This window comes from Tursiops truncatus, chromosome 20 (genome assembly GCF_011762595.2).
Source record: "Tursiops truncatus isolate mTurTru1 chromosome 20, mTurTru1.mat.Y, whole genome shotgun sequence".
Taxonomy (NCBI): Eukaryota; Metazoa; Chordata; class Mammalia; order Artiodactyla; family Delphinidae; genus Tursiops; species Tursiops truncatus.
In genome coordinates, this window is record NC_047053.1 from 38,994,366 (window position 1) to 39,018,937 (window position 24,572).

Genomic DNA, 24,572 nt, shown 5'->3' on the forward strand with positions numbered 1-24,572 from the left:
GTCAGGTAAAAGGCTCCCAAGGTGGAGAGGGAGTTGAGGCAGAGGAGGGCGGAACGGCTCTCCCGCCCACACGGTGGGCACCTCCCACGCAGGGCCCAAGTCTTCATCATTGTGGTCCCAGAGCCCAGCTCTGAGCTGCCACAGTAGGCCCGGGATGGAATGAAGGAAACCAGGAAGGCGCCTCCACCTCCCAGTCCCCATGTGTCGCAGGATTGTGCGTGGTCAGAGAACTGCAGGACGTTCCAAGAATGGATGACCCCACGGTCACACTGATGGCTCTGTTCAGGGGACAGTCCTCCTTCCCCCCAGGCCCGATTCTCAGAAGGGCAAGAGCCCGGCGGCTCAATCTCATCTCCGCTCCGTACTGGTGACAGCTCCAGTGTTGGGCTTGAGCGCCACCAGCCCCGTTTGGCCTATCCGGTTGGGTCTCAGCCCCGGCCGGGCCCTCTGACTAAGGTGGGGAAGGGCCCGAGAAAGCGGCCGGATCCGAGATAAAAGCAGCAGCAGGGGACGCCAGGGCGGCTGCCAACCTGACCCATGGAGGTAGGACGTGCACAGTTGACCCCATACTCTGTGGAAGCCAACCTCGCCGGAAGCCAAGGGAGCCCCCTGAGCGGGGAGGCGTCGCGCGAGCAGGAGCGGAGCCACGCGGGGCCACGAGGGCCCCCGCTCCCGGCGTCGGGCCCCCGCTCCCGGCGTCCGCCCCCCGGCCCAGCGCCGAGGGCTGCATTCGGAGCCTCGCGCCCTTCAACAGCAGTTGCTCACTCGGATGCAGCGGGTCAGTAGCAGTCTCCCCAACGGGAGCCAGTCGGCGTCCCGATGTCCCAGCGTGGCCTTTACTGAACAGAACCAGGTGCACCCTGCCGGTGCGGCAGCTCGCAGAAGATGTGGCAGCTGTACGGGGTGGCTTCCAGATGAAGATGTATGCCCACGGCTTCACCCCTGAGGAGCTGGTGGTTCAAGTGGACGGCGGATGCCTAATGGTGACTGGCCAGCGGCAACTGGAGGGCTGTGACCCGGATGGGAGCGGCTTCCGCGTGGCGCAGAAGGTGCACCAGCAAATGTCATTACCACCGGACCTGGATCCCGCCGCCGTGACCTGCTGCCTGACCCCCTCTGGCCAGCTGTGCGTCCGTGGCCAGTGCCGGGTGCTGCCTTCCCCTGAAGCCCAAACAGGACCCGCCTCGAGACTCAGGAGCCGTGCCTCTAAGAAGGGTTCCAAACTAGCCTGACCCAGTAAACCACCACCGTAGTGAGCAACACAACAGCTTCAGAGTCTGCGGTCGTTTCTTGGGGCTGGGGTCAGAGGGGGAGGTAGAACAAAGGTAGAGGGAGGCCAGGTGGAGGGCCCAGAGGGGCAGGAAAGGCACCTCAAGGTGGTGGTCCACGATAAATCTGGCCCCCGGGAAGCTGGGGGAAGAGTGGGCAGTGTTGCTTTACTCAGCTCAGCTCACTGCTTGGACCAGCAGGGAGCAGCAGAGGGCCAAAAGGGCCCCAGCATCACTTGACTCCAGAACCAGCAGAGGGCCCCCCAGAGACTAGGGAGCAGACGGCTTGGACCCAGTGTGGGGCTGCCGTCTTGGCCTTATGACCAGTCCAAGGTTCCAGAGGTCGTCGGTGTTCCTTCCTCTTCAGAGAAGAGGGTGAGAGGACCTCATCTCTCACGAGCCTAGTACAGACTAATCAGAAAACCCCAAAGAGGTTGTTTCTGGTGTTCAGAGACCCAACTATTTTCAAATACAGACTGCACATACCCCAATATAACCTGGAGGGGCTGGGGGAGAGGCAAATGCAAGGCCCTCAACTTCAACCTTGGTGAGGTTCAGCCCCAGCTCACTCTCACCCCACTCCACCCAGTTAGAGCAGTAACAGCTGGCCTCTTTCTCTTGGTTACCATGACCACCAACATCCCCTCACTTTGGGGGCGGGGGGGAAGAAAGCTTTTGTTTAACAAGATTTAGAGGTTCATTTTAAATTAACTTCAAGTAAGCTAGAGAGGCTACGGTCTGATAAACTCTGCCAGAGAAAGACAAGGAAGACAAGCAGGAGGTCGATCAATCGGCTGACTATATTGACAAGATACTGATTGGTTACATGTTGAAGAAAACATACAATACAAAATACAGAAAAAGTTGGTTCCATCCCCTCCCACTACCCCCCCTTACCCACCCACCCCCAAATACTCATCATTGTGATTTGGTCAGAACAGGGCTCAGAGCCAGAGGTCAGGGTGACCAAGGACGAGGGGGAAGGGGGCTGTGGGCAATGGGTTCGTGGCTGTCACAATAATGCTGTGGTAATGCTGTGGGTTCTCTCCCAGCTGTGAGTCAGGCGGTGGGGAGGGGATGCTGCAGCCTGATGACAGCCAGCTGAGGGAAGAGCTGCCTCCCCCTTCCCTGGCCCCTGGGGCCTGCCCCGTCACCCAGAACGAAGCGCACTCCAAACACAGTTAAGGATACGGATGCTCTTGCTGAGCCCGCTAATCAGCAAGAGGGAAAGAAGGGGAACTGCTCCAACCCCCGCCTCCCCATACACCAGGGTGGGGGGAACAGGGGCACGTGGCTACTACCGGCAAAGGAAGAGTGGGAGAGCAGTAGAAAGGGCAGAAGTGGGAAGAGCAGATCATATATATTAAAAAAGTGACTTAAGACTTAAAATTGAATTAGTATTTGTACAGAAAGGTGCAGGTGGAATAACTCACTCCGGCCTATGATCAAAATGATATGGAGAAACCATGGTGGGCCCCTCCCCCTGCCCCCCAGTGGTGGCCCGAGTCGGTAAGTGCGATTGGTTAGAGTGGATTCCAGTCGGGTCGTTGAGGCGGAGGAGGTGGGGGCAGTGGGCAGGTAAGGGGGGCTCAGTTGCTGCAGCACTGGCTCCGGCTGGCAGGGTTGTTCTCCTGGAGGTCCACTCCTCGGTTCCGGCCCGGAGCACAAGCTGTATTCTGGGGCTCGTTCTTGGGAAGCTTCTTAGCTGTTTGGGAGACGAGGGGGAAGATGGGTGTTTGTGGGGGAACCCTAGTACTCTCCCAAGTCCACTTGGGTGCCACCCAACATCCTGATGGGTGTGTGTTCTACGTGCCAAGTATATTTTGGGTCTTTCAGGAAACTGAGGCAAAGGGGTTAAATAACTTGCCCAGGACCACAGAGTTAGTAAGTGGCAGAGCAAGGATTCAAACCCACACAGGATGACTCTAGAGCCAAATGACCCCCAAAATCCTAAGTGGGTAGGGGGCCGGTGATGTACAGCTTTAGGTGGGTGGTACGCTGCAGGGTCAGGAAGTGAAGGGTGAGACTTTGCCCAGGCTTTAGAAACCTCTGGAGTGAGCGATCTATATCTGAGAGTCAGATGAAAAAGAAAACAATTTTATCAAAGTATCAAAAATGGTAAAAGATCTGTTGGTGAAGGGACCCCACAGACCTACACAGAGCAGCAGGCAAGTAACACACCCTGGTTGGGGGAGGGGAGCCGAGGCAACTTACCTATTGCCATGAAAATTTCATTCACGTTCATCGCAGTCTTTGCTGATGTCTCCATAAACAGCAAACTGTTGTCCTCTGCATAGGCTTGTGCTTCCTGATTTGGATGGAGGTGAGAAAGTGGGTGGGAGGGAAACACTGACAGTTGGCAGGGGCTGAGGCCCAGGATAAAAATCTTCCCTGATCACAGTGTCTTCCACACAACAGAGACAACACAGGGGTGTTCAGGCCTAAGGCTCCCCTGCTCTGAGCTCCCCCACTTCACATACAGCACCTCTCAGCTCACACACGTCAGCAGAAGTTTGACTCGGGTCTCCATAGGCCCATTCTGCCTTCTTGCTCTTCAAAATCACTAGGCTAGGAAATATTTCTAGAAAGCTATCCTACAAATACACTTGCACATTTGGACAAAAGTATGTGGATGTCGACTACGGCACTGTTTCCAGTCTTTTGCAATTACACACGACCTAGAAGTCCATCGGGTGGGGAGTGGTAAAAAAGTTAAGTATATAGTATGTAAAGAAAGGGATTCATACGCTTCCGCATGTTTCCAGAAAGACAAGAAACTGCAAGGAACTTGGGGGAAGGGAGATTGAGTTTCTAGGGTCAGAGACCCAAATTTCATCCTGTATACCTTCTTGTACTGTTTACAATCTCCTATGTGCACATATTACCTGAAAAAGTCTGTCTTTTTCACCGTTTCGTTAAAAAGCCAGTTCATAGAAAAAATCAGCCGAAGCTTCTGCTATCCATATGCACACACACCCCACCACCACTGACAGAGAAGGCGGAGTGGTGGACGGCATCCCCTTTAGGCCCATGCTCGAGCCGTGAGGGGACAGCAAACAGAAGCTCCCCTGCTGCCGCCCAACGCAGCCCTTCACAAAGCCCGAGCAGCCTGGGGAAGCCGAGTGGAGCTGGCTCGTCCTCCCCCGGGGCCTGGTCCGTCCCCCACCTGGAACTCCACGGCTCTCTTGCTGGCCAGGTCGGCCTTGTTGCCCGCGAGCGCGATGACGATGTTGGGGCTGGCCTGCCTCTGCAACTCCTTCACCCAGTTCTTGGCCCGTGCAAACGTATCCTGGGGAGACAGGGCCAGAGCGTCAACAGGACGGAGCAGGCATTCTGCCCAGGGCTGTTCACTGGAGAAGCTGGCGCTGGCAGAGCCGAGGTGTCTAAGATGTCATCACCCTGAAGATTCTGGCGAGACACCCCCAAACACCAGAGGAAATGTGCCCACCCCCCCATTCAGGAACAAAGGGTCGAGAAGCAAGGGAAAATCTTTACTGTGTTGGTGATGTCGTAGACCACGATGGCAGCCTGGGCCCCCCGATAGTACATGGGGGCCAGGCTGTGATACCGCTCCTGTCCAGCTGTGTCCCAGATCTCAAACTTGACTGTTGTGTCGTCCAAGCAGACGGTCTGTGTGAGGAAGGCCGCTGGAAGAGGGAGGGCAGTGTTACCAGGCGCAGAGGGGCCGAGGAGACACCCTCACGTATCTGCACTTAGAAACCCGAAAACCCCCAACCCGGCGGCCAGAGAAGCCGAACAAGGCAGGTGGAGCGGGCGCTTCTGTGAGTCGAGGGGGCTGGGGGTTGCACAGGCTTTACAGACCCAGCCAGGCAAGAGTGGGAGGAGAAGGGAAGCCTGCTTGTACTTCAGCCATTTCAGGAGCCCTCTCTGAAGGACAGCGGCGAGGGGCAGGACAGGGAAAGTCTAGGAGAAGCCTGGCTCCAAGCACAAAAGGGTGGGCCCACGCTCCTCCTCCCCTCCCTCCCCTCAGAGAACAGTCCTAGCCCCTCCGTCTGCTCCAGAGCAGACCAGGGGCATGGCTGGCCTTCGGTGTCCTGAGGACACTCTCACACACACTCAGCCACGCTGGAGAGACTGAAGCACACGCCGTGCTACTGCCAGGCGGGGGCTGGGTGGCCGGCTTCCCGCTGCCCCTGCCACCTCCAGGCACGCTGGCTAGCCGCCACCCTCGGCTTTGCCCTCGACTTTATTCCTGATTGGCTCGACCTTCAGGGAACACAGTGACCCCATCTCTGGCCTGAGGAGGCAGGGGAACACACGGCACTTGTGCACGTGCTTCAAAGGAGTCCCGCAGCTGGGGCTGGCAGGTGGGAGTCGCAGCAGAGGATCCCGACGGCTCTGTGCAGGAAGCCCGCTCTCCTGCCCGGCCCTCCCCCCTCCTCCCTGAGGGGCCTGGGTCACCGCCTCACTTCCCCTCTCCAGCTCCTGACTCCAGTGCTGCAGAGGCACAGAAGACTGCTGACACGGCCTACTTTGTTTCCAGCTGCCTGGAAACCTCCTGCCGACCAAGAGGGTAGAAAAAGGATGACTCAAGCCCAAGGTCGGCCCCAGCCCCTCGGGGTGTGTACTGGCCACTGAGGCAGGAGGCTGGGTCCAGACCCTCACGTGCTAAATGCTGACCACTGGGAAATCAATGACGGGCTCAGAGCTCAAGAAGGGGTAAAGGTCAGCTTCAGAAACACCAGCCCACTTACGAGGCCATTTCCCCATTCTGGAACGTGGGGGAGGCCGGGATAGATGCACTGCCTGGTAGCGGTAAGAAGAACCCTCAGAGAGGCAGACGCAGCCTCTCCCTCCCCAGGCCAGTGGAAGGATGTACCCGGGGCCACACAAAGAAATCAAGAGACGGAACCAGGAGAGGAAGGCAGTTTTCGAATCTCAGCTAATTCCTACTAGATGCTTGTTGGGACTCTTGACATGGAGACCAGCTGCTGGGTTTGATTCCAGGGCCCAGATGAGGCAAGGTGCTGCTGCCCCAGGCATGCTTAGCCTCTGGGCAGTCAGCTTCCCTTCTCCTCCACGCCAAGGCATTTCTTCCACTTCCCTGAGGCCACCCCCTCTCCCTTGGGCCCACTCACCTCCAATTGTGCTCTCCTGGTACTCGTGGAATTGACCCTTGACAAAGCGGAGGACGAGGCTGGATTTGCCCACTGCGGACTCCCCCAGCAGGACCAGCTTAAACTGACAGATCTTGTTCCCAGCAGCTGGTCCGTTGGGTCGTGCTGCACCTCCCCGACCCGCCATGGCCCGTCCCGCTGCAGTGGTGCCGGTGAGCGTGGGGGCGGGGGCCAGTGCTGTGCAAAGAGGCACTTAGTGGGGAGGGGCCTCCAACTGCAAGGGAGAAATCGGAAGTGCTGGGTTAGGCCAAAGACTGCCACCCAGTGAGCCCTCCCTAAACCACAGGTCACTGCCCCGCCCTGATGACCTGGCTGACTGCCTCCCCTCTCCCTAACCCCCTGCCCAGCTTCTCGCAAGTTAGGACACGAGCCCTGACTAGGCTGTACCACACATCTCCTGGCCCTACAGCCGTCCGACAGTAAAGGGAAAAGTGGTCCCCCAACTCTAGGCTCACAGTTCTGGGCAAACACACTGACCTCCCATCCCCAGATATGAACATTCACATACAAATAAACACCCACAGGAGAGGAATGGGCGTATGCCAGCCTGGTGACAGTTAAGTCAACAGGCAACACAGGGCACCAGAAAATGGCTCAGCGGACACTAGGATCTAGCTCAACAAACAGTTGACCTGCGTGCGGTCTGGTAGCTCAGATCAGCCTGCCTCTGTGCAAAGCCAGAGTGGGTGCTGAGGCCAACCAGGGAACGGGGAGTCCCGGTGGAAAGCTCCTCAGACAAGGTGCTCGGCCAACCTCCCGGGCACTCAGGGACCAGGGCCTGGCCAGGTGCAAGTCGTTATCAAAAGAGCTGTTTTGTCCTGCCATCTCCGGTCTCAGTGTGAGGCTGGAATCAAAGCCTTATTTCACTCCCTCATCCTGAGCCTCTTCCCCCCAGCGCTCTCGTTTTTGATGGGCCAGAAGTCTCACACACATTAAAAAACCAAACACACACCACAGCCAGCGAGCTCTGCCGGCAGTCAGACAGCTGCCAAAGCTCCCTTTTAAATAGAGACCTCAGTTCTATTCTCCACTGGCAGAGGCAGGGCTGAGGGAGGACGAGGGGGAGGTGTGGGAGGGCGGAGACAAACACGGGTACCAAGACCAAGACCTGCACACCCGGCAGCTGGTGTTCCTGCACTGACATCTTTTTTTTTTTTTTTTGCGGTACGCGGGCCTCTCACTGTTGTGGCCTCTCCCGTTGCGGAGCACAGGCTCCGGACGCGCAGGCTCAGCGGCCACGGCTCACGGGCCCAGCCGCTCCGCGGCACGTGGGATCTTCCCGGACCGGGGCACGAACCCGTGTCCCCTGCATCGGCAGGCGGACTCTCAAACAGTGCACCACCAAGGAAGCCCCTGCACTGACATCTTAGTCACTCAGTCAGTGGTACCCTCGGAGGCGCCAACTTTTTTTTTTTTTTAAGTTTTGGAACTGCAAAGAAGGATGAGGAGGCTATCTCCAGAAGCCTCTAGAAGACTTATACTAAAAGGTATCAGAACGTACACAGAATGTTTGACAAACGAGCACTGTGAGTAGGTACTGTGTCCTAAACACGCTGTGCGGCATTTGAACCTAAGCTGAGAAGAAAAGGTTTGGATGAGAATGCCCTGTGCAGAATAGAGTCTATGCAGGAAGGGTCTTCGGAGCAAGACAGCCCTGACCTGCCCCTGAACGCAGGGAGCGCGTTCCCTGACAGTCAAAGGACGGGGTGTGAATGAAGAGGGGAACGTTTGTGGGAAGCAATGGTCTGTGCTCATGCGAGAAGCAGGCACAGAGGGCTTGCTTTGTGCAACCTCAAATCGTTTCTCCACGTCCAAGTTCTCCCAGCAACTCATTTAAAAAGTGAGCTTCAGGAAGAGTGATTCACTAACCAGGAACAACAGTTTCCTTTCTGGACGGCACTAAAGGAAAAGAGGTTTGAAGCGGGGGCCACCTATTCCCCAAGAGTACAAGGAAGGAAGCATGGGGGGGGGGGGAAATCTCAATTAGTGACAAGAAACGCCAGTTTTGAAATATTTTAGTTTAAGATGCTTTCTCTTTTCACCCCAGTCAGTGATGTTGGCAAGATTCTACACTATGGCCCTTGAGGTGAGGGCCGTGCTTTTGGCTTCTTTGCTGCCTTCCTCTCTATGTTCTGGACACACAGGGAATTCAAAGAGCGCTCACCAAATGAAATGATTTTCAGAGACAGCTAACATTTACTGAACGCCTGCACAACGATTATCTCCTTTAAGCTTTAAAACCACCTCCCATTTTTCAGATAAACAGCCTGCGCTCAGGTGTTAAATGCCCTGCTCAAGGCCACCCAGCACATGGTGACGGTGCCTGGACGCCAGCCATCCTCCCGGCTGTAGGAAGAACGGTGGAGGCAACGCCCACCCTCTGTGTTTGGTTTCGGGCTGCTGGGTGAATGAGAGACTCTTTTAGTGGCAGCAGCTTTGCTGGCCCAGCAAGGGCTGGCTCTGGCTGACAGTCACAGTGATCTTGTAGTCCCTGTGTATTCCTGCCACCAGTGGGAGGAGTCGCCCAGGGCCGGGCCAGGCAACAGCAATGATGGGAAACCACGATGGAATTACAGGTTGGTTATTACCACGAATCCACGTGACACATAATCTTGGCCAGGCGACAGAGTGTGGCTGGGGCACTGGAGAAGGAGGTATGAATGAGTGGGGTGAGGGGAACAGAGGTGAAGACTCTGATGCCAAGAAAACCAAAGCAGCTGGGGCTGAGTGCCACTGGGGTAGGAGGTAACCAGCATCTACAAGTCAAGAAAAACAGAGGTAACATCTAAGTCTCGTCCCTATCAAACCAGTGGGTTTCCAAACCTGCCCAGACAGAATCTGATTTTTTAAACAAGCCAGGAGAGACAAATAACTTTCATGCAGTGGTTCTCAGTTCTCAACCGTGTCTGCACAACAAAATCACCTGTGCAGCCAGCCCCCGGAGATCCGATGAAGGTTTGGAGAAGGGCCTGTGTCTGCATTTCTTAAGCGCTGTTGGGTGCTCCGCCTGGCGCAAACCGCCTGGTGACATGTTCTGCCTGGATGCTGGTCCTGCCCTCCACAGACACCTGAGCAGGCACACACAGCATTTTTTTATGGCCTGTTGCCTCGTGGTTTACCTGGACCCACTTAGTGATCACATGAGCAGAGGTCTTGAACCTTCCCAGACAATAAAGCACAGAGGAAGCGGATTGTGCCATGAAGGGCACATGGAGACATGGAGGCGCCTCAGACAGGCAAAGGCCACACTCTGAGCCCCAGGAAGCCCTATGCCCTCTCCTCCCAAGACTGGGAAATCAGAGACGGAGCCCCTGGCAGGTGGTGAAGGTGAATTCACTGAGCTTGCCTGCTGTCTGGGGGAGGCAAGCCCACTGTGGGAATCTTCCCTCCTGAACCAGCAGCTAGAATTACCCACAGGCACAGTCAAATGATGGAATTATAACCCAAAATGGCACAGTAAAAGTCTTCTGGTTTTTAATAATTTTTTTTTTTTGGCCATACCACATGGCTTGTAGGGATCTTTGTACCCCGACCAGGGATCGAACCCGTGCCCCCTGCACTGGGAGCACGGAGCCTTAGCCACTGGACCGCCAGGGAAGTCCCCAGTAAAAGCCTTCTTTCAGACCAAAATCCAATTCCCTTTAAGAGCTAAAGCTGTGGTCAAAGTTCCTTATAAGATACAGAATAGGCCAAAAATATATATATATTTTTAAAAACCAGTTTCTCCAGCACCAGGAAAAACACACAAGTGGGATGAATTTCCTCCTGGATATTTTCATGAAGCTGCTGAAATGGGTAGAGCAGCACCTCGAGGGCCCCTCCTTGCCGTGACCCCCTCCGCCACGCTCCAAATCAGAAACCTGGTTTCTTCAGAGGCCACGAGAACAAGCACCACTCCCAACCCCATGTCTTCACAGGAAACAGGAGAGAATTCGAGGACGGGGGCATCCTACACCTTTCCCCACGGGGCACATGAAAGGGCAGAAGGGATCGGAGCTCCTAAACACTCTGGCCCGTGAACAGGCATAATGGGCACACACCCAGCCCATCCTGGGGCCAAGCGGGGAGAGAAAGAGGAAAGAAGAGCGGGACGCTGCTCTTCCTTGCTCTGGACACTGTAGGTCAGTGGGTCTCAAAACTTTTCTTCATCAGAATCACCTGGGGCGTTTAGAAAATAAGCCTGACCAACTGAATCTAGAATCTCTAGAGGTGCAGTCCAGAAATCAATGTTTTTAAAACAAGTTCCCCAGGAATTCCCTGGTGGTCCAGTGGTTAGGACTGGGTGCTTTCACTGCTGGGGGCCCGGGTCCAATCCCTGGTCAGGGAACTAAGATCCCACAAGCCGTGCGGCGTGGCCAAAAAAATAAAATAATAAAACAAAATAATCCCCAAGTGATTCTAGGAGGCTGATTTAAGCCCAAGAGCTGCAGTTGACACAGGAAGGAGGGAGGAATGTGAGAAAGGCGCCCCCCAGATGGGTACCGTGGACAATACAGGTGGATCAGGCTGGCGGTGGAGACTGGTTCCTGGCTTTATTCAACACCTGAAGCCTTCTCCAAGATGCGAGATCCTGCTGGAATGTTGCCCCTCCCCCCAGCCTCCACTCGAAATGTTCACCTTTCTCTTCTCTAATCCATGAAGTCACCCACTTCATACTCTGTCCTTCTGGTAAAGAGTGAGCAATTCCAGCTGGTGGGTGTCTCTCTCGTGCTTCCTGTTTGCTTCGGAGACTTCCTCTAGCTGAGAGTCCCGGCACAGCTCGGATAGTGAGCAGATTAAGGAAACCAACCAGATTTTGTTTTGGCCAGAGGCTGGTCTGCTCTAGACTGGCTCACTCAAGGTTAGCCTGGGGCCCCCTGGGACCAGGACAGGGAGAGGAGTGGGGAGGGCATGGTGCGGAGAACCCAGCAAGCCCGCCCAGGGCCCCTGGAGGCGGTTCTGGCCGGTGGCTCTCCAGCTACACTTTACTCTGGATAAAAGCATTCCTGAATATTTAACACCCTGAGAGCTGGGCAAGAGGACATCAGAAGCAACCTGTTAGCTTAAAGAGAATAAATGAAAAAATCAGGGGACACGGGAGAGGTAATTAGGTTCAAAAGCTAAGGTAGAAGACATTAAAACGCTCAGAACAGCAGGGGAGATGATTTACCCGTTGACTCAAGAACACAGCTCATCCTCAACAGGAAAACCACCACTACTGGCACCCAGGACCACAGGGAAGACTCACAGCAGGACTACGCAGGCCTCGAGCTGGTTGCAGAGACAGAGGAAAGAAGAATCGGAAGCAACACAAGCCAAGAGCCCCATGAGGTCCCCACGCTCCTTCCCAGCACAACTAGCAGTCAGGACGTGGGAGGCTGAACTGGGTTTGGTTAAAGCCTGGCTCCACCGTTTATTAGTTAAGTGACCTTGGCCAAGGCAGATGAGTGACCGCTGTCAGCTTCAGTCCCTTATCTATAAAATGGCATTACTTAATACCAGTCACACAGAGTTGTTAAATGAAACAACACATGGTGTGCATGGTGCAGTGCCCTCCTGAAGGTGAGGTTCTAACGAACGGCAGGGTTGTTATACTAAGAGCCTAACTAAGTAGCTTTGACTCACTGGTTGTCAAAGCTCAAAACTCCTCTTCATAACTACAGAGAAGGAGATGGAGGTGAGGCAAGGTGACCTGCCCAGGGTCACAGCCAGGTGGTGGCAGAGCCCGAGCCCAGGACTCATAACTCCAGAAAGGCTCCACCATCAGAGATAGAAAACCCAAGAATATTAATAACGTCATCACATCCACTAGGAATAATGGGGCCACCACCTTCTGTCTATGCTTTAATAAAATATGGCTTTTAACCATGGGAAAAGGAGTTTGTATCAAATTTAAAAAACACGCTGCTGGATGGAAAAGTTCTATATCTTGATTTGGGAAGTAGATACATGGACGTCTACAAATGTAAAAATGCACTTAAGATTTGTAAGCTTCGGGACTTCCCTGGTGGCACAGTGGTTAAGAATCCGCCTGCCAATGCATGGGACACGGGTTCGAGCCCTGGTCCGGGAAGATCCCACATGCCGCAGGACAACTAAGCCCGTGAGCCACAACTACAGAGGCTGCACTCTAGAGCCTGCGAGCCACAACTACTGAAGCCCGTGCGCGCCTAGAGCCCGTGCCACACAACAAGAGAAGCCACTGCAGTGAGAAGCCCACACACCGCAAGGAAGAGCAGCCCCTGCTCACCACAACTAGAGAAAGCCTGCGCGCAGCAACAAAGACCCAATGCAGCCAAAAATAAATAAATACATTTATTTATTTAAAAAAAAAGATTTGTAAGCTTCACTGTATGTAAGTTACATGTCAATAAAAACGTTAAAAATGCTGCTGGTATAGAATTTTGCATACAGCAATGAAAAATTAAAGCTTAGAAATATGATACCAATCTAGCTCCCCTGTACATAAAATATTTTCTGTCTTAGTATAAAACAATTCAGAGTAAAGACTATGAAAAAGGGGCTTCCCTGGTGGCGCAGTGGTCAAGAATCCACCTGCCAATGCAGGAGACACGGGTTCGAGCCCTGGTCCAGGAAGATCCCACATGCCGCGGAGCGACTAAGCCAGTGCACCACAACTACTGAAGCCTGCGCGCTAGAGCCCGCGAGCCACAACTACTGAGCCCATGTGCCGCAACTACTGAAGCCCGCGCGCCTAGAGCCCGTGCACCGCAACAAAGAGTAGCCCCCGCTCGCCGCAACTAGAGAAAGCCCATGCGCAGCAACGAAGACCCAACGCAGTCATAAATAAATTAAAAAAAAAAAAGACTATGAAAAAGATGCTGTCTGAATTAGAAGAGGGCCAAAAGAGAACAAAGATACCCAAACAAATAAGGGGCAAGAGAGCAGGATTCACCATAAACAAATGTGCCTGCTGCATACATATTAAGAATATATTTATTGTTTGTACTTAACTGTGAGCTAAAGAATTTTAAAGTTGTTTAAAGCTTCACAATAGTAAAAAGAGAAGCTGACGCTTGTCTTTTCAGCAGGGAGAAAGAGGTTATGATGGTGTGATGCTCTGCACTCCCCAACCTGTCCAGAGCGTATCTGCAGAGGGAAAAGGGATTTAGGGGTGGAATCAAAGAGAGGGGTGTCTTCCCTGTGTGACCAGGACTATGGAATTGCCACACAGAGAGCCTGTCTCTCACCTGGAGCGTGTCACAGAAGAAGCTGGGCCCTGGAAGCAGAAGCTTAACGGTGCAGGTTGAGATTCGGGGAGATGCTGACAGGGTGTGTCAGGCCAGGGCTGTAGCCTCTTCCCACCAGTAAGTAGGGGGCTGAGGGGAGATGGCAGCAGGAGAGGAAGGGTATGCTGCCTTTACAGAGCCACAGCAAGACAACTCCCTTTCCAGGGGGAAGGGAGGGAAATCATCCCAGAGGGGGCCTGAGAGTGAGAGGGGGCCCCCTACCGCTGGGGCAGGCCCTTAAATCTGCCCCAGCCCACCCAACTCCCTTAACTAGGAGCAGTTTCACTTCACTCCCCTTTCAACAGTAAGACTCTACTGGGGCTGAGTGCCTAGACTCCTGCACCACAGTGACGCCTGTGAGCATGGAGTCCATGAACTCCACCAACACCTGCAAAAGGGGCCAGTGTGCAGGGGCACCAAGAGGCTTAAACCCTGGATATGCATGACCGAGTGGCCCTTGCCCCGGGCTGAACCTGGAACTGTGCCAGGAGCAGCCAGCCAGAGCACAGCTGCCGCTGCAGCCCTCTCCCTTGTCGGGAAGACCAGCTGTGTCGCTCAGCATAGATGCCAGGCCGAGTTGGGTGGAAGCCACTCTTGAGGACAGACCCCCAGCCTCCCGCGGCCCTGCCCCAGCAAGAGCACCAAGAAATCCTTCTCCGATCTCCAAGCTGCTTTCTCAGCTCTCAACCACAGACGGGCTCCCTGGAGAGGAGGAGAAGCAGAGTCAGCGCTAACTTTCAGGCCCAGGATGAAAACCTCCAGTCCCTCTCTTCCTGTGCCCATGGGGAGGAAGGCTGCTGGTGGGGGCAGGGGCTTATCTACAGGGATCTGCTGACACAGCCTGGCCGTTGTGGCTGCCCATACCATCTGTGGAAGGGCCCCAGGATTCAGGGGCAGCTCTAGGGTTCTCATTCACCGGCCCTGCTGGCCACAGAGGAGCCAGGCGCTTGGGTGGTGGGGTCATGGGGAAAGCCAGCCAGACAGCGGTCTGCCTACAGCTGCACCAGGCAAGGCTCATGCTGCCTAATGATTCGAAGAGGCACCGGGGGGGCTCTCGGCCCTACGAGTGCTACTCCTAAGAGACTATCTCCCTAAGAGGGCCTGGCCTCCGGCTCAGCACACCTCAGCCAGCAAGGCTGTGGCAGACTCTCCAGGCCCATGCGGGGCAGCTAAGAAGCCTCAAGCGAAAGCCCAATTTGAAGTCTGGCACTTTCGGTGGCACAAACCCACACACGCATCCAGCTACAGGGTACGGGGTACGGGGTGCGGGGGGAATGGGACCAAGGCTGTGTGGTGGCTCACCTCCCCCCCACCGCCCCAGCTCTTCACCTGCTGGTGCCAGGTAGAACACAAAGATAGCTGGACAAGGCTCAGCTTCTTCCCTGGCCACAACCTATACCTGCCATGGCCCCAGGATGGAGCACAGGTCATGCGGAAGCCAGTCAGGACAGTTGTAGGAGACCAGCTGACCCACAAGCCTCACCATTACTCTGTGTTTGAGCTGTTTATGCTCATGCAGTTACTATTTCCCCAGACGGTGCTAACTAGGATCTCAACAATACAGGGCCCATTGATCCCTCTGTCTTGGGAAGGTCTCTGCAGGGGCCAGGAGTACCTGCCTGAACAGCTGCTGCTTCTGCTGCTGCCCCAGGCCCAGAAAGACTCTAAGAACCTCTGCTGAAAGTCAGGATCATCAGCAACACCTGTTGATCGAGCTACTCATGCCAACAACTGACACCTCTCACAAACCCTTCCTGTCTTTACAAAAAAACAGAAAGTCAGTTTAAGTTACCACCCTCTTTGTTTTGCCCTCAGCTCCTAAACAGAGAGCAGAGGGCAGAGGTCATGCTTCAGAGGCAAGCAGGGGAAAAGAGAGTCAGGTATCAGATCTGGCAAAACCAAATTCCTCCTGCTCAGACACCACACACGCTATGGTCAGAGGCTGCCCAACCAACGAGAAACAAGGTCAAAGTTCCTGCTGTGGGATCTGAGGGATGATGGCTGCTCTCAGGAGCCCTGGTGCCAAAGAACAATATTTTAGGCTGATTTTTTCTTTCTTAAATTTTTTTTTTTTTTTTTTTTTTTTTTTTGTTACGCGGGCCTCTCGCTGTTGTGGCCTCTCCCGTTGCGGAGCACAGGCTCCGGACGCGCAGGCTCAGCGGCCATGGCACACGGGCCCAGCCGCTCCGCGGCACGTGGGATCCTCCCGGACCGGGGCACGAACCCGTGTCCCCTGCATCGGCAGGCGGACTCTCAACCACTGCGCCACCAGGGAAGCCCTCTTTATTTATTTATTTTGCGTTACGCGGGCCTCTCACTGTTGTGGCCTCTCCCGTTGCGGAGCACAGGCTCCGGACGCGCAGGCTCAGCGGACATGGCTCACGGGCCCAGGCGCTCCGCGGCATGTGGGATCCTCCGGAACCGGGGCACGAACCCGCGTCCCCCGCATCGGCAGGCGGACTCTCAACCACTGCACCACCCGGGAAGCCCTCTTTATTAAATTTTTGTCGAACAAAATGTAGAAGGGTGAAGTGAAGAAATCAGGCAATGAATGGGTTTCAACAGGTTTCGATGAATGAATCACACTTCTGCTTCATAGCCCCAAATCTTCACGACTGTTGCGGGTGGCAAGAGGTTGGACAACTTGGGGGCTTGAGGGTTGGGAGTGAGAAAGTGAGAGAAGCTAAGGGCATGTTGCAGATGAAACGATCATGCTACAAAATTCGCAAAGGCAGACTATGGGCTTCCCTTTAACAGCACACAACATCAAACCTGACACACAGTGGGTGTTCATAAATGTGGTGAACCGAGCCTGCGATGTAGGTACAGCCCGGTTAGGTCTGGCAAGTGAACGGGGCAGCTGAAGGCTTCAATACACATCCATCTGCCAGACAGTTTGGATCCCCTAACAGAGCCATAGCCCAGCGAAGGGGACACCTCGCCACCCCAGACAGGACCTCTTAGGTTCCTTCTACACAGGGGTGAAGAGCACAAGTACTGGAGTCAAACTTCAGTTCAAGTCCTGGAGCCACCACTTCCTAGGGTGACTCTGTGTTGTGTCACTAAACCCATCTCCTCCCGTGTAAAATAGAGAGATTAGCATCACCCATCTCCCAGGGCTGCTGGGTAAAGGATGCACCGAAGACTCCCAGCAAAGGGCCTGGCTCCGAGCAAGCGCTCGATAAATAAACGTTCGTGGCGGGGAAGTCCCTGTGAAGTGGATTCCTCGAGTAAACGTTCAAACACTATTTATTCACATATTGCTTTTGCTTCCCGTTTCCCTGAACCCCATTCCTCAGTGCCCCTCATCTGGAGAGAATGCTGAGTAGGACAACAGCTCTAGTCTGAATATTTTTGTCCCTCTCCCAAATGCCTATGTTGAAATCCTAATCCCCACTGTGATGGTATTTGGAGGTGGGACCTTTGAGAGGTGAGGCCATAAGGGCAGAGCTCTCATGACTGGAATTAGTGCCCTTTTAAAAGAGAATCCCAGAGCGCCCTTGCCCCTTTCATCATGTGAGGACACAGCAAGAAGTCAGCAATCTGCAACCCGGAAGAGGGCTTCCACCAGAACCCAACCATGCTGGCCCCCTGAGCCTGGACTTCCAGCCTCCAGAACTGTGAGAAATAAATTTCCTCGTTTATAAGCCACCCAGTCTGTTGTAATTTTGTATAGCAGCCCAAACAGACTGAGACAACAACTTTCACCAGTGCCCTAGAAAAAGGAGCAGCTCACAGCTGATGTCCTATGTCCTGTCAACAACCAGAACCTTCTATTCTCTAGAGACTGGCTTCCAAAGCCACAAGAATGGAGGGGGGGGACGACCACCACCAACCAAAAAAAATCAACAGTGAGTTAAAGCCCCTAACCAGGCAAGTCATGAACTCTTAAAAAAAAACAAAAAACAAAAAAACCCTACAACACAAAACATCTTAAAGCCCAAATGCCGTTCCTTCCATTTCAAAGCCTCTTTCAGGAAAGGGAAGGAGTTCCGTGGTGGAGAGGGGGAGGGGACAGGACTAGGACAGCTGACAAAGACACCAGAGTTCCTTTTAAAAAACAGGCTGCAAATGCTAGAGGTTTGGAAATTGGTGTCATTAATCACCACAGCCTTTGGAGCGGCTCGGAGAGCAATTTGATGACTAGGAGAGCAGCCAGGGTTAGGGAGGCCACCCACACCCTCCCCCACGCCCTCCCCCACGCCTGGGATGCTTCTGACAGAGCCACCTGAAGGGGACACACACGGAGCTATGAATAGAAGGCCAGAGGCTTGTAAACCAACTCCTGTTAAGATCCCAAGTTAGTGTTTCCAGCAGGGCTCAAGTTACACATCTTCATAAGGATGACAGTACAACGGAAGGATTTAAGCTATTCAATGATTCAGGATCACAGCTCAAAGTGACAGCCTGCCCTGAGCCTGCCTGGAGCCACAAACCCTGCACGAGCCCTCCCAAAGGGGAGGTCCATTTTTGAATGGCAGCAAAAGAACGCTGGCCCAGACCACATGGACTCGCCTACCAGACCTGGAAGGTTTAGCTGGAGAACTTAGCACCTGAAATACTCAATGATTATGTACCTCACCTTCCCAACTGGATAGTAAACTCCAGAGTAAATAGCAAATCCGACCATTTTTGGATCAAAAAGCATGAGGCAGGGGTAGCAGAAGTATGGCGAAGCAACCGCCTGCCATTGGCGTCAGCTCCCAGGAGTCTCCAGGGGTGGATTTCCCAGGCGCAGCTCCACCTCACCTACCTCTGGAGGCTTTGGTGACTACAACTAACCATCAAGAGGAGAAATAACATAACTCCGACCACAAAACTCCATATCAACATAACTGAGAGGAAGCGTTTGCTAAAAAGGGAGTGGCCTTGGACAGCCAGCTGATTCCAGGACCAGGGCAGGAAATACACAAGGTAAGCCTGGAGCATCTTGTAGTGCCAAAAAGTAAGGAAGTGCTAACAAAAATGAAAACAAAAAACCCCAAGATGATGGGGGTAGGTCAAAGGGAGCTGAAAAAGCTCCCAATGACCAAAGTTGGAACAATTTGAACAATAAAATGAAGTAGTACTGGATTATAAACCAAAGTGTAAAATAAATGCCCACGAGTTCATAGTGATATAAATAATTGAATATATAAATGGGGGAGGATAGACAAATCTTTTGTGTACAAGAACTCCAAGTAATTCACGTAGATACCCTGCCCTGGAGGAGAGGAGCCTAACTCCCCACCCCTCAAGTGTGGGCTACACAGAGGGACTGCCTTCCAAGGAGGACAGCACAAAATGGGGGAGGGGAGACAGTGGAGAAGCCTGACAAACATCGCCTCAGGACTCCCCTGGTGGTCCAGTGGTTAAGAATCCATCTGCCAATGCCAGGGACACGGGTTCGAGCCCTGGTCCGGGAAGATCCCACATACGGCAGGGCAACTAAGCACGTGTGCCACAACTACTGAAGCCCGTGCACCTAGAGCCCGTGCTCCCTAACAAGAGAAGCCACCGCATTGAGAAGCCCACGCACCGCAATGAAGACCCAGCGCAGTCAAAAAAAAAAAAAAAATCGCCTCAGCCGGGTGACCAACCCTGACGCTGACAGCGCTAAGTCACGTTGGCTGTACACACCCCTGATACGATGTGGTGAGAATGGCTCTGAGGTCTTCCTCCCGCAAACCCATAGCCCCAGTGTAACCGTGAGAAAAACATTAGACAAATCCCAATTGAGAAACACGCTATAAAACATGACTCCTCAATACTCCTCAAAACTCTCAAGGTCATCATCATCAAGGAGAGCCTAAGACACTGTCACAGCCAAGAGGAGCCTAAGGAGACATGACTAAAGGTAAGACTAACTAAAAGGTAACGTGGTGTCCTGGATGGGATCCTGGAACGGAAAAAGGACGCTAGATAGAAACTAAGGAAATGTGAATGAAGTATGGACTTTGGTTAATAATAACGTATCATAACTGGTTCATTAATTGCAACAAATGTACAATATAATGTAAGACGTTAATCACAGTGGAGACCAGGTGTGGCGGTTTGGGAGGAAACTCTACCACCTTTGCAGTTTTTCTGCTGGCACCCCCCTTGTTAGGCCCACCCTTATTCAAGAATGAGCCTTGTGCAGATATGCGAAGGAGCACCCAGGGCCCAGAGCTGAGTTCACTTCCATAGACCCCTGCCCAGCCCTGACCTGGGGTCGGTGCTGCCAAACAGACACAGCTGTGGGGGCACACTGACCAGGTACACGCACGCTGGAAGGGGGTCAGCACACCGTGGGTGGCCAAAGCCATGCTGCCTCTCCTGATGAAACTGTGCCGGACAGAGAGCTGTACCCTCTGGAAATTTAGTTTGTGACCTGTCTCCACCCCCTATATCATCTGTACTGTAGCGTTCACCCTGTTTACCTGTCCGCTCTCTTATCTATGAGCAACTCTGCGGAGGATGGACGAAGAAATGGCTCAGACTTTGGGATCGGAGGGACGTGAGCATGAATCTCAGGTTCACCACATCTGTGCTGTGTATGTTAGAGGACACGGGCAGGCGTTTGCTTCAAGGGGAGGTTTGAATGTCTGCCCTTTCCTTGGACAACCACAGCCTACTATGCTGGGTGTCACAGTGGGACTGGACACAGAGATAAAACAGGACACGATCGGTGCCCCCACAGGGCTCACACACTAGACAAGGAGGCAGACAAGGAGCAATGAGAGGAAAGTACAGGGAAGAGAAAAGCCCTCAGCCTCCTTCAAGGGAGGGGAGGCTTCACAGAGGAAGTGATGTTCCAACTGCGCTTTGAGAGAAAAGCTGGGAGATGCTGCTCCCAGGCAGGAGGTGGAGAAGGGCCTTCCGTGCAAAGGGAAGAGCATGCAGTTAGCCCAGAGACAGGGTGAGGAGGGATCCGAGCACAGACTTTCTCCCCCGGCTCTGCCACTCACTATGGAGTCCCCACCGTAACCTGGGGACTGAACGCAGTACCTTCGTCCTGGGGCTGTTGCGAGGATCAAAGGAGAGTGCCTGGCACATCGGAAGCAAAACTCAAAAAGTTTAGCTTTTATTTGCATTATTGTTCCTATATACAAGAGATGGGGATGTTTACTCTGAAAACTAATCTTTTATAGAACCAAGCTATTAATGCAGAGAACTCCTTAAGAAATATTCCAATTCTCCCCGGCCAAGGCTCTTGAAAGCACTATTACCTGGGTTGGGGCACATCCTAGTTTACAAATTCTACCTGAAATGGCCCCAACAAAAGTATCCCGACTCAAGTTGGGGGAGAGAAAATGCAAACTTCCAGGAATCTGGGAATCGAACCCAAAGCAGCCTGCTGCAATCAAAATATTGTCCTCAAGTTTCCTGTTTTAGCTTAAATACATGCAAACTTTGCATTCCAATCTGTAATAGATCCAGGATTGTTCTGGTATAAAAATGTTGAAAACTGAGTAAGACTGAAGTGCCTAGAAGATGCAGAGATGTGTGGCTCTGAGTATCCACTGGGTCTGAGAACCCCAGCGGGAGGCGCACAGTCATGGTCTTAGCGTTCTCTTCAGTAAAATGGGAATAGAACCCACAACAATTCTGTTTACCATCTATGGAACAAGACAGTATGGGAACCATCCATCAAACCACCGAGCATCCCAGTGAAAACTGGCAGAAATGTTGAATCAGAATCCTAGGGATGAATTATGATGTACCTTCAAAACTCCATGGACCTCGTGATTATCTATCCTGTGCCAGGGAATGGACTAGCTTTACCCTTTGTTTCTAATTCAGCAAGATATTTTGTATCTCCATTTCACTGGAAGAAAGAGAGGCTCAGAGAGGTCAAGTAACAAGCCCAAGGCCACGCAACTGGTAAATGAGGGAGTCCAGATGACAACTCAGGCCTGGTTGACTCTAAGGCTCTCGTGCCTTCCACCCCACCACACCGCCTCTGTTTACCAGGCAAGGGTTAGAAGAAGAAGGGTCTAAGAAGTACCTGGTTGGTGGGGCTGAACTGAAATTTCTGACCTTACTCTGTGTTTCCATGTAAATTCTAGTGAAAGGAGCCCCTGATAGATAGCCACATCCTTCCCACTAGAAGCAGCAGGCAGCACCAGAGGAGAAGTGCGGGGGCTAAGCAGAGGCCAGCTCCACCAGTTCCCTGTGCCCTTCACCCTGCCCAGAGGGACCCCTGAGTCCACTCACTTTTACTTTCATTTTCTAGCCATCCTGACTTTCAGTTTCCCAAGAAATTAATAGCATGCAGATGTGAGCAAACTCTCAGGCCCTGAAGAGTACTGACTCAGGACCCATAACTGCCATGGTCCCCAGAGGCAGAGGAGAAAGAAGACAGGAGGGTGCGGTAGGGCTGGGGAAGAAGACCGGAAGCAGAGGAGGAGTGCCACTGATGAGGATGCTAAAGAATCTGACCTGGGCCACTGCTTGCTCACCCGCACGTCCATTCCCTCCACAAACAGACCAAAGGAGGACCCGCTATCAGGCAAGATGAGGCACATCTAATCCCAAGACCCAGCTCTACCATTTTCTAACTGTGTGATCTAAGACAAACTACTTCCATTCCTTCAGCAGCATCTCTAAAGTGGAGATACAATTCCCACAATCTCCCAGGAACACATGTGAGGAACACATGTGAAAAGAACTTGGCAACTTTAGACTGATTTATAAAAATCAGTTGTTACCACCCTTCTATAGTATAAAGGCAGAAAAAGACCCACTGGTTCTAAGAGGCAAGCAGGAGAGGAAGGGCATCAGAGGGGAGGGGCTTCTGGCCCACACACAGCCGTCCCCCTCTCTGCCAAGCAGTGGCAGATCTCTGCTTGGACTCTATAATCTGTGCATGCCAGAAGTGGCCACCTAACCAGTCAGGGCACTGGCGCCTTCCTGTCTCACTGAAAGGGAGAGCTTCTCCTTCAAAAGCTTGCTTTAGAATTAGAGCTGGGAGATCAAGTCCAGACAAAGAAGGTCCCCTTGGAAGGCTGGCCAGCCTCATCCTGGGACTCCCAAAGAGTTCCAGAAACTACAGCCCACTACTGAGGAGGTAAGTTTGGTCAGAGACCAATGGCCGGTGAGTAGAGGCACAGACTGACCAGATTAGAGAAACCAGGTTGGCCACAGAAGTCTCCAACAACCCTCCAAAGAAGTCCACAGAGAGAGAGCTTGTGATTCTACTGCTGACTCTGACAAGAAACTTTTTTTGTTTTTCCATAAAAAATGAAAGGAGTGCATCCCAGGCCTAGCTCAAAAGTTTGCAGGAGTCAGACACTGGTGATTGTCCAGAAGAGGTCAAAAAGCTCTCAAGACGAAACAACTTTAACACTTATAAGTAGCATCCAAGGGCAGTAAAGATGGCCCAGAACACTGAAGAGATACAGAAATTCCCAAAGATTGCATGGCCTTCCCTCCCTTCCTCCACTGTAGATAGCAAGGGTCAGTCATGGCCTCAGAGTCAGGCTGCTCTTATTAAGGTGCAGTCTCTGGCCTGTACTTTGGCCACATAACAAAGAACCTCCCAGCCTGGTCTGAGACAGCAGCCATTTCACACACCTAAGTCCCAAGCAAGGGACAAGGATCAGATGTCAGTACCGGCTGCCTCTCGGAAAAGGTGGGGAGCATCAGCACTTTGTGGCATGTGTGGGAATTCCTTGGGCTACAAAAATTTGCACATTAAGGACCCAGAGGTGCCACCACAGTGGCATCAAGTTAATCCTCTGCAATCTACAACTTACTTGATCAAGCCCAGAAGGGAATGGAGATAGACCCTAGGACTAAAAGTGGTGTGACCTGTTGATCAGGGAGGTGAGCATGTGTGTTTAGGGTGGGAAAGAGATAGCCCAGGACTCTTCAGTTCCAGACTCCTTATTTTTGGTCTTTTTTCTCTTCTCTAAGGACCAACAGACAGCAGTCCCAAGAGGAGCAGTCCCTCTGAGGCAGCCTGGAACCACTCACGGGCTCTGGGAGGACAGGGCTGAGACTCCAGCAAGGGGGGAGGAAGAGGGGAGAGAGATGATAATGAATGGGCAGATCTATCCTGACCTATGTGATCTGTAGCTAGGATCGAGCAAACCTCAGCTAAATTGTTCAGAGGCAGGAAGAGCCAGAGATACACTCAGAGAACGACACAACACAACCAGAGGACAGGGCTGGGGGCTCAGGGGGCAAGGCACGGAGAAGACAGCTCATTCCTAAAGAGTGACCCAGACTTTAAACTCTGCTGAGATCCTGGGTGGCTCTCTGGCTTGAGGAAAGAGAGGAAGTTAAGGAGTTGTGGGAGCCGTCTCAGCCAGGACCCCCCCACCCCACCCCGCCCCAGCCCCAGGAAATCGAGATAAAATTCCTCTAGGGCTGGAGCGACAACTGTTTTTGTGGGACGGGGCGGGGCGGGGCGGGGTGGGGGGACGGGCTGGGGACAAGAGAGGCGACAGACAACACTCCTGGCTACCTCTAAAAGAGAAGGGGGACAGGCTCTTTCACACCTGACAAAGATTCCTCCAATTCTGGGAGCAGAGGGAGAGGAACTTAGGGTCTCTCCCTCCCACAACCGGACCGGGACAGGCCAGAGGAGAGCCATAGGAGTTTCCCAAGGCTCACGAAGGGCAGGGAAGGGAAGGAAAGAAAAGATCTCCCCCGCTTTGGCTCGACGCCTGGGGAGCCCCTTAAGAGGGGGCTACGGGTCGGGGGAGGGGTCAGTATCCCCCTAAGCCAGGGTTGGGCGGGAGGAAGGGCCGCCCCGGAGAGGCTTCAACACGAACGAGACACTGCGTCCCAGGACAGGCACACTCACGGCGGCTCCGGGGCGGCGGCGTTACTTGGGGCCGGGGCTCGGACAGGCTCCGCTCCTCTCCCCCCAGCGGTGTCCCAGGCTCCGGCCTCCACTTCCGCCTTTCAGCCGCTCCGGATCCGGATCTCCACCTCCAACCCGCCCCTCAATACTCCCAGGCGACTGA

General features: G+C 53.4%; 2 protein-coding genes across 4 annotated transcripts; one reads left to right on the forward strand and one right to left on the reverse strand.

The window, feature by feature from the left end:
• The first annotated feature begins 617 nt into the window (after window positions 1-617).
• HSPB9 (heat shock protein family B (small) member 9) lies at window positions 618-1,237 on the forward strand. The gene is given in 2 exon segments (XM_033848415.2): window positions 618-855; window positions 857-1,237. Coding segments are annotated over 2 exon segments (462 nt in total). The 5' UTR covers window positions 618-769; the 3' UTR covers window positions 1,233-1,237.
• An 812-nt stretch (window positions 1,238-2,049) lies between these two features.
• Window positions 2,050-24,557, reverse strand: RAB5C (RAB5C, member RAS oncogene family). 3 transcript variants are annotated; one of them, XM_033848516.2, is made up of 6 exons: window positions 24,410-24,557; window positions 6,368-6,620; window positions 4,764-4,915; window positions 4,435-4,557; window positions 3,483-3,576; window positions 2,050-2,973 (listed from the first exon to the last, which is right to left on the reverse strand). In XM_033848516.2, the coding sequence occupies exons 2-6, from the start codon at window positions 6,531-6,533 to the stop codon at window positions 2,858-2,860; spliced, it is 651 nt and encodes a 216-aa protein (XP_033704407.1). In that variant the 5' UTR covers window positions 6,534-6,620; window positions 24,410-24,557; the 3' UTR covers window positions 2,050-2,857. The 3 variants fall into 3 exon arrangements, with proteins under 3 accessions (XP_033704407.1, XP_019794955.1, XP_019794956.1); XM_019939396.3 differs by lacking the exon at window positions 24,410-24,557 and adding an exon at window positions 20,037-20,131; XM_019939397.3 differs by lacking the exon at window positions 24,410-24,557 and adding an exon at window positions 9,330-9,459.
• Between the last annotated feature and the right edge of the window lie 15 nt (window positions 24,558-24,572).